Genomic DNA, 12,895 nt, shown 5'->3' with positions numbered 1-12,895 from the left:
GCAATGAAAAGTACATTATATTTTGCAAAAATACATGCAGTTGACCAAAAAAACGTGTCGTTATTTTATTGTTTTTAATGATATTTGTTTTGTATGTTATATTATTTCAACGTTATACCTTTCTAATGTTATCGTAAACAATGATATATGTAGTGTTTATTATATAATTTACAATTATAGAATTCGTTGTTATACATATTGCATGTTATTGCAATTGAATGTTATTCCGATCAAAATTATACAAATTGAATTAATACATTCAGAGTGATATATTACAGGTTTGTATACGTTGTATTACTTACCGGTTTTTATCATGTTTTATATTTAAACTTACAGATGTCGAACTACCAGCAAAGTTTTTGAAGAGGTGTAGTTTTTATATTTCCTGGTACCAAACTGATACAGGAAATTGGAACATCAGTAAATAATCTACACCGAAGACAATGAAATATAGTCACATAATACTTTAATGTTTTATTTTATTAAAGAAATCGGTAAAAAAATGTGTTAACTGAAAAAGATAAATTTTATTTTATTTGTAGTTGAATAACAAAATATGTATTTAATCTCCTTTTAACATAGGAATTATCTTTGTGTAGGTACATATAAATAATAGGTACTTAGGTCTTGGTAAGTAATATAGACAGTACAGTAGGTCTTATCTTAATAATTTGAGATCTCATACATGCGTTCCGATATATCTACGAGTACAAAGAGCATTAAAATAGTTGTTGATAGACCAAGTGAGCGAGCTACTATGGTACCTATCTTTATATCAATTTTATGCATTATGTAATAGCGCCATACAGAATTTTTTTTTGGCAAATGTTTTATTATTTTTATAGTAATAAAGGTTATTCATGAACCATCTCGTAATTAAAAAAAAACGGACTTTATCTCTAAATCATATGCCTTATATTTACAGATGTGTTAGGTTACAACTTGGTTCGTGAATGTGGTTTAGAAGCAACTTGAGACTGGGTGCGGAGTAAATTGCATCAATTTTTTTTACAATTTTGAGCGTTTATAGGAGAATATGTGGAGCGAGCATTATTCGACGTGTAGGTGTGGGTTCAACAAAAAGATCGCATCTCAATAGTTCTTTATTGTCGTTAAAATTCAATTAATAATCGCCTTTATCGACCGTCAACTGTGTGGTCACTTTTTAATTGATTGACGTTGTCAGGTACAGTTTCACTACTCGCCGCCGCATTGTTCATAGCGCATTACTTATCCTATCGAATACAAGATGTCGCTGATTCCTGTAAACTTATGTTTAAAAAAAAAGACGCTTTACTCTATGCCATATATTGTAGGAAAGGAAGGGTATTCCCTGTCGTACGTCAAAAAATCCAAGATGGTGCCCAAGCCCATGGACAATAAAGTCTAGCAATAAAATCAACACTTGTCAAAATTTGACATTAGCAATCCACAGTCAGGTGACAATCAAATCAAACCGAACCACTTCGAGTTCAGAGCCATTTCAAACTATATAGTAGTAATAAACAAAGTTGATTTTTGTTTGATTATTTTTTCTATGAATGAGTTTTGATTGTTCCAAATGATAATATCCACAGTTGATAGAATCAACACTTGATACAATCAACATGCGATAGAATCAAGTGTTGATTTGATGTGGACGTGAAATTTGACAGTTGTGCATCTCGAATAAGGCCCCAGGCCATACTATTGGGATTACCAGCGCAGACAAATTGTTTGGGTATTCAAGTGGTATGTGTGCTTGTTGGCCACTAACCGGTAATCTATCCTGTTACAAAATTCCCAAGCGCTGGCGGTGCACTAAATAAAATACATACCATATACTAAGAAAAAGTGACCAAGGCCTCCAATGCCCCAGGCTGGGGCACAGTTTATAATTTATGGTAGTGTTTCTACTTGAAATAAAAACAAATTAAAATATTTTCTGAAAATAATTTAACTTGTTCTAATACTTCTGAATAGTAACTTTAGTTTAATTACCTTGGCCATCCTTAGTCATTTTAATCAGCTTGGTAATTTTAGTAACCTTAGTCATTTAGTCACTTTAGTAACCTTGGTCACTTTTGTCACTTCAGCCACATTAGTTACCTTAGCACCAGCATCAATCCGCGCCAGAATTCAGGAGGTGTGGATTTGAGTATCGACCTGTCTCATAACCTTAGCCTGTCACTTTAGTTACCTTAGTCACCTTAGTAACTTTAGTAACCTTAGTCATTTTAGTCACTTTAGTAACTTTGGTCATTTTAGTCACTTCAGCCACATTAGTTACCTTAGTCTGTGTGGTTAATAGCCACTCACCGGTAATCTATCCTGTTACAAAAGTCCCAAGCGCTGGCGGTGCACTGAACACTTCTTTGTGGTGGTCGCACCAGCATCGATCCGCGCCAGAATTCAGGAGGTGCGGGTTTGAGTCCCATCGAGGTGTAGAATTCTTCGGCCATTTGGAACATCCTGTAACAAAACGAAAGTGTTTTCTAAGTACTGTCGCCATTAGATATATCGGAGCGGCCAAGGTGCTCAGCTCACAAATATCTGAACACGCCTCTATTGTCAAGGTGTTAGAGTGTGTATTCAGATATTTTTGAGCACCTCGGCCGCTCTGATATATCTGATAGCGATGGTACAAGCAAATAATATAAATACGCGTTAGAAAATTGAAGCACTTGTAATTCTTTTCTTGAAACACAGTTTTCTCTTTGTCGTATTGGACTTTGACTATGACGCGCAAGTGACAAACACTAGGGTAACGGCGGCTATTAACGCGGGTATCAAAATCGACGTCTAACACCGAGGTGTTTACAAATACGCATTTTGCAAGCAAACAGACCTATTCTCTAAGAAATAAAGCATACACAAAACACGCTCATTCATTGGTCTATCGTGCCCATTAGTGTGCATTTGTGTGAGTGTAACAAAAAACTCGCGATTCGTCAGTTTGTGCAACGGCGGCGCAAGAACCGGTTGTTCCATACAGACGCGTGACTCCACAGGTAAGTGCACTCCAATCTTACTTAGTGTTTTACGTAATAGTTATGGCAAATAAACTAGTGCAATGCCTTTTAAGAGGTTGTGTATTGTTTTCTACACGATTTTTGAATTACTTTTAACTTAGTTTTTGACCGGGAAATACGTTTAAAATTGAAAATAAAATACAGCGGTGATAGGCGCCAATTACTTCTGTGGTAAGTAATTCCGTGGTATGCCACGTTAATAGAAAAAGTGGTAGTTTTGTTATTTACTCTTTAGTTTTGGTACAAATTATTAATTTTATAATTTCTTTTATTTATTCCAATCTTGATCTATTCACGCTATTAAAGAGCTATTTCCGTGGTATGGAAAGTATTCAACTAACCCTTAATTATTAACAAAAACTTCAGCACCGATTTCCTTGTTTCTATGGGAACCCTTAATCTGTCAATTTTTTTTTATTTTGAGTTAAAACCTAAAATTTACTTGCCAGTTATGTGATTTTGTCTTTACAAGAAGCTTGTAATATACGTGTTTGATTTGATTTGAAATAACATCTGTGTTTTATTCTTTTTATGGGTCGGAATTAGGTTTAATTAAACTCCAAATTAAGCCTATTACCGATGGTATGATCAGATTACCCTCGGTAATAGAATGTATAGAAATCTATTACCGACCCAGATAAATATCGAATGGGTCGGTAATAGGCTCTTAAACAGTTATCTATTATCGAGTGACTATTTGGTATTGTATTGAAATATCGCATTTAGGGTACCGCAAGTACAGATTTCGTTGATAAAATTTAGACTTCAGTTATCATTATCAGATTTAAATTCTTCTGTTTTCTGATTCAGTTATTACTCTGACAGACAAGGAAGGGTACCCAACTACCGGACAATTCCGATTAGATTTTTTTTATATAATTTTATTTATACAGTAGTCCAAAATCTCAGACATGATTTTTTTTAGCTATAAAAATCAGCAATAAGAAAAGTACTGTGATTTGTTAGTTATAAACTGGTAAATTATAACACATAATATGTGAGAGACTTTATTTAACTTAATTACCTTATCAAAAATATTAGAATTAAAAATTTTCATGTTTTTATATATAGTCGAAATTTTATAATGTGGACGTTTACCATTTCACTGTGGTAAACTTTCACTCAGGTGGTAAACGTCCAGCTTATAAAATTTCGACTATAATTTACGCTGTGCCTTATGAGAAAATGTTACTTACTTGTTTTTTTTGTGCAGCTAATTATGTCAGTAAGACAAACTCTTATCAATCTTTATAGCATTAAAAAATTACTTTATTTAATAACAGGCAGGCCTATTTGTCATATACGTCTTTAGTAAAACTTTACTAACAATAATTTTTGTTGTTTTACATGTAAAACATTCAACTTATAACTTGTTATACAGGTACTCGTGGGTACTTGGTAAGTTAACTATTTAATAGTATTTGATTGTGCCAAAGTGTAATTATAATCTCTTCGAATATATCTCTTATTTTTAAACATACTCCTATAGTTTTATTTTTTATTTTTGTGTCATTATTAAACTTAATGACACAAAAATAATATACAGAACCCACGTCGTTATTATTGTTTTAACCCTCGGTATTAGGGTTTCGAATTTTGAGTTTGGTTTCTGTTAACGAGTGCAGAAAAATCATGCCAATTGTACCCTCGGTAATGAAAGCTCAATTCGCGATAATAGAATCACAGCCTGTCCCTTGCCACGGTAATAGAAGATTTGGTCATTTTGGCTTCAAAAAATATTTTAATACATATAATAACCCAAAATGAATCCAAAAACGTGTGAAACGGAAAGTTCATTAAATGCTCTGATGATAAAAAAAAATTCCTGGCTGTTAGAAAGCATTGATACCCTTAATTTTTGGATCTCTTTTGAAAAGTTCGTTAACTACCACGGTAATAGGTGCCTTTACCCTAGTCGTCTTTTTTTACTAAGGTATTCTTTTAATTATGCCGTCCTTTAACGCCTTTTGCGTATGAAGGTGGATGTTAACAATAAACAAATTGTCAGTGTGTGTTGCCGTGACGCTGGATGCATTTTTCACTTGTTATATCTATAATTATAACTAGATTTATAAATATGACCCGACTTGGTTATATTATGAACTACTGAAGGCTTGCATAACTGCATCAATAAATTGATCTGATATTTATGTTAAGATGATATTTGTAAAATTTGATAATTTAAAAGTGCTTGTTGCTATTTGAATAAATAATTTATTGACTTTGACTTTGAATTCTCTATGAGAATAGCTGGATACTAATGCCATTTAGCGAACCTTAGCGGAGTGAAGCCCTCTCGCAGCATCTCTGCTGATACGTCAATGTTTGGAGACTAAGGAAACTGCATCACTAGGGCCATGATGGACTTAGATCTGTCCCCACATGTCGACTGGAAGACTGACCTTAGTGGAGTGAAGCCCTGTCGCAGCATCTCGGCTGTTACATCAATGTTTGGAGACTGTGGAAACGGCATCACCAGGTCCATGATGGACTTCCAATTCTGCGCCCACATGTTGCCTGGAATATTTATTCGCTGATTACATAGAGTTAGGATATCATGGGTGATACATTAACAACTTCTACTTCTGATGCTATATTCTTTCTGTACCTTATTGTTTTTATTGAGGTGTGCAATAAAGAGTATTTGTATTGTATTAAAAAAAAGAATTAATTTTGGACAAGATCCATATACAAAAACACAAAACAACAAACAATTAAAATACTTTCATATAAGTTACATAAAATAAAATTAAAACATTAATTAAACTAAATTAAAAATACGAATTAAATGAAATTAACATTATTCATAGAATTAAATCAAAATTATCAATGCCTAACAGGGCAAGTTAAATAAAAGCTTGTAAAAATGAAACGCTTGGACGACATAATGTTTGGATTGTGCCGATTGTAGCAAATCGTCTTGGTTGCATTAAAATAAATACTTATTATATACCTAGTAGATGTGAAGGGATGGGTCCATCGGAGCGCACGGTAGTCTCCCCATATCGTTGGACCAGGCGCCGGCGCACGTATGTGAAAAGCTGCTTGTATAGTGGCGCCACCTGAAACGTACAATAGTATTGTACTATACTTTACTTAGGTATATTAGTAAGTTGGTTAGATTTGTGACCGATTTTGAACTGTCGTGAGATTAAACCAACTGTTTTTCGCTAGATGTGTTAGATGACCCAAACCCAAATACACCCCTATGCCCGCCTATAACGACAGCGCAAGACCCCCCCAACCGGCGACGCGGTGCGCAGCCGTACGCGAAGCACGGCCGTCGTGAATGTTGCTTGCACTTTTAGTGCTTGAGAAAGGAGTAGAGAGAGGAGAAACCTAGGAAACATGTCGCGTGAGTCAATAAAAACACGTGAGTGTAAACCGTAACATAAAATTACATTTATGACCCTGCTAAAAATACTGTGTCGAAATAAAAACACGTTCGGTAAAACAAAAATTTGGTAAACGAAGCTTCGGACAAAAAATGTTTCGAGGTAGCAAATGTTGCGACTTTTTAATGATGAATAGAAATCATCATCATCACACACATGATGATGATTAGAATTGAGCAGCCGACTCGCCTCATGGTAAGCAATTAGTTGTTTAAGACATCTGCAGCTGCGTCGACGGCGGGATTGCAAGTACGTAGCTGGCCTTTGAGATGGGAGTACGCTTGTCGCTTATCTTGAAAGATTGAAGTTCATTCTACAGTTTAGTGATGTGGAAAGCGAATCCCAGCAGGATGTGACTAAGATAGTAATTATATGAATAAGATGGAAAGGAGTAGAGATGAAGTTTTTTTATAATACGTCGGTGGCAAACAAGCATATGGCTTGATGGTAAGCAGTCTCTGTAGACTATATTCGCCTGCAACTTACTCCAAATGTGTTACATGCGTGTTGCCATTTTTTTTTCTAGGGGGGAAAATGCATTCCGCATACCACCCGGGTGCAGGGGGTGACCCGAGTGGTTATGTGGGACTCCCGTCAAGGCTAATGAGGCCCACGGTATACCCACTAAAAACCCCCCATTTTATTTTATTTTTCCAAGGGGGAAAATGCATTCCGCATACCACCCGGGTGCGGGGGTGACCCGAGTGGTTATGTGGGACTCCCGTCTAGGCTAATGAGGCCCACGGTATACCCACTAAAAACCCCCCATATGCCACCTCGCCGCCTTATTGGTGGGGTTACGGGAACACTTGCGTACTCACCGGCGGCAGCCGCCCGCGAGCGGCTCCTTCGCGGATGCCCGAAGGCCCTTCACGCGAGGCGCGCCAGATGATTCGACGCGCCTTCCTCCTCGGCCTCCGTCCTGCAGTGTAGCGGACCCCCCCGAGCCCGCCACAAGGAGGCCACGGGCGCCAGAAAACTCCCCAGCGCCCGGCGGCAGATGCTGCAAACCACAACTCGGCTGCAGAGGACAGGGAGAACGGCACACCGTAACACCGACACTCCTCTTCCTCTGCAGCCCCACCAACGCCGCTACAGCGGAACGGCCCCGCCAAGGTCGCAGGGGATAGGGAGAGTGGCGCATCGTGATACCATCACGCCTCTTCCCCTGCGATCCCACCTCGGCCATCGAGGATAGGGAGAACGGCTCACCGCAATACCGACACTCCTCTTCCTCGACGGTCCACCTCCAACGCGTCACAAGCGGGCTTATCAAGCCCACTTGGAGCGTCCTCCTCGGGCCAGCCCGCACCTCAAGCAGGCCGGCCCTGGTTGCCTCTTCGCTTCACCGTGGGAGACCAAACCACGGCTACTAAGCCCCTCCACCACGACAAGGTGGGCAACCCTCGGGGGGTACATGCGTGTTGCCTACCCTAACACTCAGCATCTTCTGAGCTTCTGGCAACCTTACTCACCGGCAGGAACACAACAGGGTCTAGTGTTATTTCGCTGCGGTTTTCTGTAAGGAGGTACTTCCCCAGTTGGGCTCTGCTCTAGATCTGGAATAACATCCGCTGTGCTGTGCCCTACCACACGAAGCGAGATGACATTCACAATGCCCATACCCCTCTTTTGAACGTAGTTTAAGGACATACCCGGTTCCGGGTGAAGTATACCTGATTGTATGTTTCTTCTACGCTAGCTCTGAAAGATGGATCGTCGTAGGCTGCTCTCATCTGCTCACCAGCGTCTCTGTAACCTGAAAAAGGAAATAGAGTTACTTATCTTTTAATAAACTGGTTTGGTACTAGAGTCAGACCATAGAAAAATAAGTAAGGATAGAGAGGTACCTCCATATATCAGTTTTCTTACCAAAACGCGGGTTATTTCGTAGTCGGCATCTAGCGTCAAATAGTGGATTTATCAGTACAGCTACTTGACACCAGATGTCACGAGTGTCGCCACTGACGAAAAATGTAGTGCTAAAATAATTTACAACTAATATTAAAGGTAGGAGTTGAAAATAGAGTTTCGGTTAATCCGGTTATAATATTACCAAAAAATTGTTGAGCATTAGACTTTTCGCTCGTCGCGACATCTATTGTCAAGTAGCGGTACTGATAATTCCGCTACTCGATGCTAGATGTCGACTACGAAAATAATAAGCGTTTTGATACCAAAACTGATGTATGGAGTGAGCACTCTATGTTACTTATTTCTTATTGGTAGAATATACAAGTACATACTGATCCGAGCAATGGAGTAAACGTGATTCAGATTGTGTGAGAAAGAGAGAAATAGACTGACCTGTAGCTATCGCAGCCTGGTTAGCCAACTGCACGTATCTCATGAACCGGTTCTTCAGTTTCGGACCGGTTTTGTCCCGGAAGCTTCTCCATACGTACAGCAGTTCCGATTCGATCCGGGAATGCGCCAGGATCCGAGATATCTCAGGGTCTAGTTGCATGTCGCAGTAGGTGGGGGTTTCTTCGTAGTATGGTTGGGTGTAGGAGGATGTCATTTGTTCCTGCAAGCAGATTAGTCCATGTTTGCTGTAATGATCTGATAAGAATATCTTTTACCTAACGAAAGAAAGAACTTTCTAAAACAGTTTAATACCATAATTTTATAGATTTCATCAGAAGCTTTACTTTAGGTAGGTTAGGTAGGAACGCAACACTATGGGTAGGGTCTAGTGTTATTTCGCTGCGGCTTACTGTAAGGTGGAGGTACTTCCCCAGTTGGGCTCTGCTCTAGATCTGGAATGACATCCGCTGTGCTGTGTCCTACCACACAAAGCGAGATGACATTCACAATGTCCATAACTTCCTTGAAATTCGATTTTGTCATTTTAAAATGTCATCCGAGGGACTTAGGAGGGTATAAAATTACCTGGTATCCAGTGCTGGGGTACTGTATCCTAGGTACATGAGGGTCGTAAGGCTTCTGCCCGTAAGGACAGATCTTGGCTGAGTTGTAGATCTCCTTCATCTCCGCGATAAGCTGTTGAACCTGGAACAGATATTAAAAATCCATAATGAAGTATGATGACATTTGACCGCATTTACCAAGGCAAAAAACAAAACGAATTTATAAAAACCTGTAACATTTCTAAATAGTGTCAAATGGGGTAACTGGGGTTAGAAGGATAACATTAGAAAAATAAACTATTTTAAAAATTGAGACTGTAAGGCTGGTAGATCCTTATTCTAAGATTGTAAAAAGTACACTGCTTGGGTGGACTGTTGCCAAGAATTCTCAATAAAAGAGACAACATACCGATCCTTCGTGGAGATCCTATCGTCGGCATCGACTGCCATTGAAGGCTGCAACCTTTCTCCATGAAAGCCGTTCGAACTTGGAGCTGATGACTAACTCTAAAGTATAAGCTAACTTTAAAGTAAGTATTTGAACCTTTTGAGCTATAAGAAAAGTCCTGTATGAAGTAACACAGTGGACTGTTGCCAAGATTTCTCAATAAAAGAGACAACATACCGATCCTTCGTGGAGATCCTAGAAGGTCTTTGTTTAGTAGACAGCATTGAAAAACCAGTCATTGCAGAATACCCCAGATTCCTCCAACTTTTTCTTGGTTGAACAGTATTTTTCTACATACCTCAGCAAACTTATCATCTGGGAGCGCAGCTCTACTACTCTGCACTATCTTGCTCAACTGCTTCCTGCCCTGAGCATCTGGTAGTCGACTGCCATCGAAGGCTGCAGCCTTTCTCCATGAAAGCCGTTCGAACTTGGAGCTGATGGCTAACTCTTCGAGCATCCGTCGCCGGTTCATCTCCGTTATGTTGGTGACGAACTTCCATTGGGATATCGTTACTCTGAAACGTAAAAAGTTTTTACAGTACATCTGGTGCTACATTACGACACCAGGTGGTATAATAAAGCACATTAAGTTACTATGTCGAAAATTTTAAGGGCCATAAGTACTGTAAAACCTTGTACGATACACATGCGAATAGGTAATTCGCAACTCATGTCGATTTACAACACTGCCTTCGGTCGTGTTTCATAATTCGCCACTCCTTGCGAATTCAATTTCCTATTTTTCGCACTTGTATCGTAAATAACTCTATTTTAAGAGGTAGGTGCACACATTGCACAATTTATCTGCCGCCATATCTATCTCTTTCCTTATTTTAAAGTACACGAACAAGGCTTACAAGTACTCGGCAATTTTCATCGGTATATGTTACTTTAATTTTCATGTCATGTTTCAAGGGCATCGCCAGCTGATAGGTTAGGGGGGGGACTCAGTTCATATGGCCGATAAGGAGGGGGAGGGACATACATTTAGTTAGAAATTTTGTTTTCTAGCCCCCCCCCCCCCACCCCTTCGCGACGCCCATGTCAAGTTTCATAATGTTTTAGCATCTCGTTTTAAAATAAGAGCGTAATGTTCCTGGAACTCTTAAGAATAATTCATGCTAGAACGGTCCTGATCCGGGCTAAGTTGTCGGTAACTTCCTTTTCTATATCACGTGCGTAACTTATCTTAGAAAACGAAGTGCCGGACGCTTCGGCCCGAACCAGGATTTAAGTGTAACAAACTGGACCCGTGTGTCTTCGACCCGGGTTTTTTTTAAAGAGCTCAAGGTGGGTGCGGAGTGTTAGGGTCGGCAATGCGCATATACCTCGGGAGTTGCAGGCGTCTATAGGCTACGGAGACTGCTTACCATCAGACAGGCCGTATACTTGCTTGCCACCGACGTAGTATAAAAAAAACCAAGTTAAGAAAGAATGTCGATTTGAATGTATGAATATTTTTGACAGGCCTCCACTAATATGCGGGACTTCACGTTGGATCCGGATCCGCAAATGATCCGTAAGTCGCTCCGGTGTGCGAGCGGGTCATCGCTTTATAGATAGTCATTAACGACGATGACGGGCAGATGTGACAAATCTAACCTTTAATAAAGAATCTGCTGGGAGAAAGTAAAGCTCACAGACTCGAGTTGGTTGGGTCATATTGAGAGAATGGATGAAGATCGGAACGTGAAAAGAGCGTACCTGGCTTGCCTAGCAGGAGGACGTCCTGTCGGACGCCCCGCGACCTGCTGGAGCGACATGGTGGACGCGGATCTACGCTAACTTCGAGTCAACAATCGGCGGGAAGTCGCACAGGAGAAAAGTGGCGCTGTATTGTCTTGGAGGCCAAATCTAATTTAGGGTCACTGAGACAACGGAGTAAGTAAGTAGTGACTATTAATAACACGACAATTCAAACTAAAGCACGCATCATCGTGAATAACCCTAAGTATCTTTCGAGCACCGGAGCGTCGCGATGACGTTTAAGTAGTTACTGTCATCGTGAATGAATAGATTTATAAAGCGCTGTCTCTTTCGCGCACCGGAGTTTCGTGATGATGCCGTTTAAGTTACCTGTAGCACATCCCGGACGCTTCTCGATCATATTCCCTTAGAAACTGCTGGGCCTCGGCCGCATTGCTGTTTGAGCCCTGGAACGGAATTGTGTTGTATTTCATTTAAATATCGAGACATAAACTCTGTTTTTATTTCCCGGATATTCATGGGCGGAAGATATTCCTAACGACTTTGAGATTTTTCAAAATTTAACCGTAAGATTACTGCATGTTCACTGGTAGAAGACACTTATATAAGATGTGGTTACCTATAATTAGATAAGCATCAGTCCTGCGGCGGTATCATGGTTCCATTTTTATCATTTGTCATTATGCCCGTAACTTTCGCGCTTACATACTTGTTAGAACGTGACAGGTATAGTGACAAATGATAAAGAGTCGACCATCTTAGACCTACTGTAGGGCTATGATGGTCGACTCTTTATCATTTGTCACCATGCCTGTCACGTTCTAACAAGTATGTAAGCGCGAAAGTGACGGGCATAGTGACAAGTGATATAAATGGAACCATGATGCCACCGCTGATTGTCATATAGATTTAAGAGCATGTAAGATGTATTATCTGTTGGTAATCCTAAATAAATAAAAATAAATAAATAAATAATATTCTTTAGATTTGATATACAAACAATATGCCGCAGTTTAAAAAAATTATAACCCAAAATATCCTGTGAAATGACTGCTCGATTGCCCAAATGAAAACCTAAGTACAATCTGTCTTTTTTGTTTAATTTTCATAAACGTTATACTATAACTAGATACGAGAAAAATATACTTAAACAATTTAAACTGGGAAATATTATTTCCACAGAAAACTTGTTTTTTTAACCGTGACTTGTATAGCCCTAGCTTGAAGCCGTAGCTAGTTGTGAGTCAATATACACTGGCACTTTTTAGCCGGCTTCAAAAAAAGGAGGTTCTGTTTGACCCTTATGTTTATATGTATGTTTTTTAGGGTTCCGTAACCAAATGGCAAAAAACGGAACCTTATGGATTCGTTATGTTTGCCTGTCTGTCCGTCCGTATGTCACAGCCACTTTTTTCCGAAACTATAAGAACTATAGGTACTGTTGAAACTTGGTAAGTAGAT

The 12,895-nt window shown here is 39.4% G+C and overlaps 1 protein-coding gene across 1 annotated transcript in view; it reads right to left on the bottom strand.

Annotated features, from left to right (window-relative positions):
* The window catches only part of LOC133531829 (angiotensin-converting enzyme-like), a 46,629-nt gene that overhangs the window by 19,028 nt on the left and 14,706 nt on the right, over positions 1 to 12,895 (bottom strand). The window contains exons 2-9 of the mRNA XM_061870222.1: positions 11,804 to 11,880; positions 10,023 to 10,242; positions 9,299 to 9,418; positions 8,714 to 8,933; positions 8,083 to 8,165; positions 5,965 to 6,073; positions 5,414 to 5,528; positions 2,299 to 2,451 (exon numbers count right to left, since the gene is read on the bottom strand). Coding sequence (XP_061726206.1) covers positions 2,299 to 2,451; positions 5,414 to 5,528; positions 5,965 to 6,073; positions 8,083 to 8,165; positions 8,714 to 8,933; positions 9,299 to 9,418; positions 10,023 to 10,242; positions 11,804 to 11,880 — 1,097 coding nt within the window. The remainder of the gene's footprint in view (positions 1 to 2,298; positions 2,452 to 5,413; positions 5,529 to 5,964; positions 6,074 to 8,082; positions 8,166 to 8,713; positions 8,934 to 9,298; positions 9,419 to 10,022; positions 10,243 to 11,803; positions 11,881 to 12,895) is intronic.

The sequence above is a fragment of the Cydia pomonella genome, chromosome 26 (assembly GCF_033807575.1).
Source record: "Cydia pomonella isolate Wapato2018A chromosome 26, ilCydPomo1, whole genome shotgun sequence".
Taxonomy (NCBI): Eukaryota; Metazoa; Arthropoda; class Insecta; order Lepidoptera; family Tortricidae; genus Cydia; species Cydia pomonella.
This window is presented reverse-complemented; position numbering and strand designations above follow the sequence as displayed.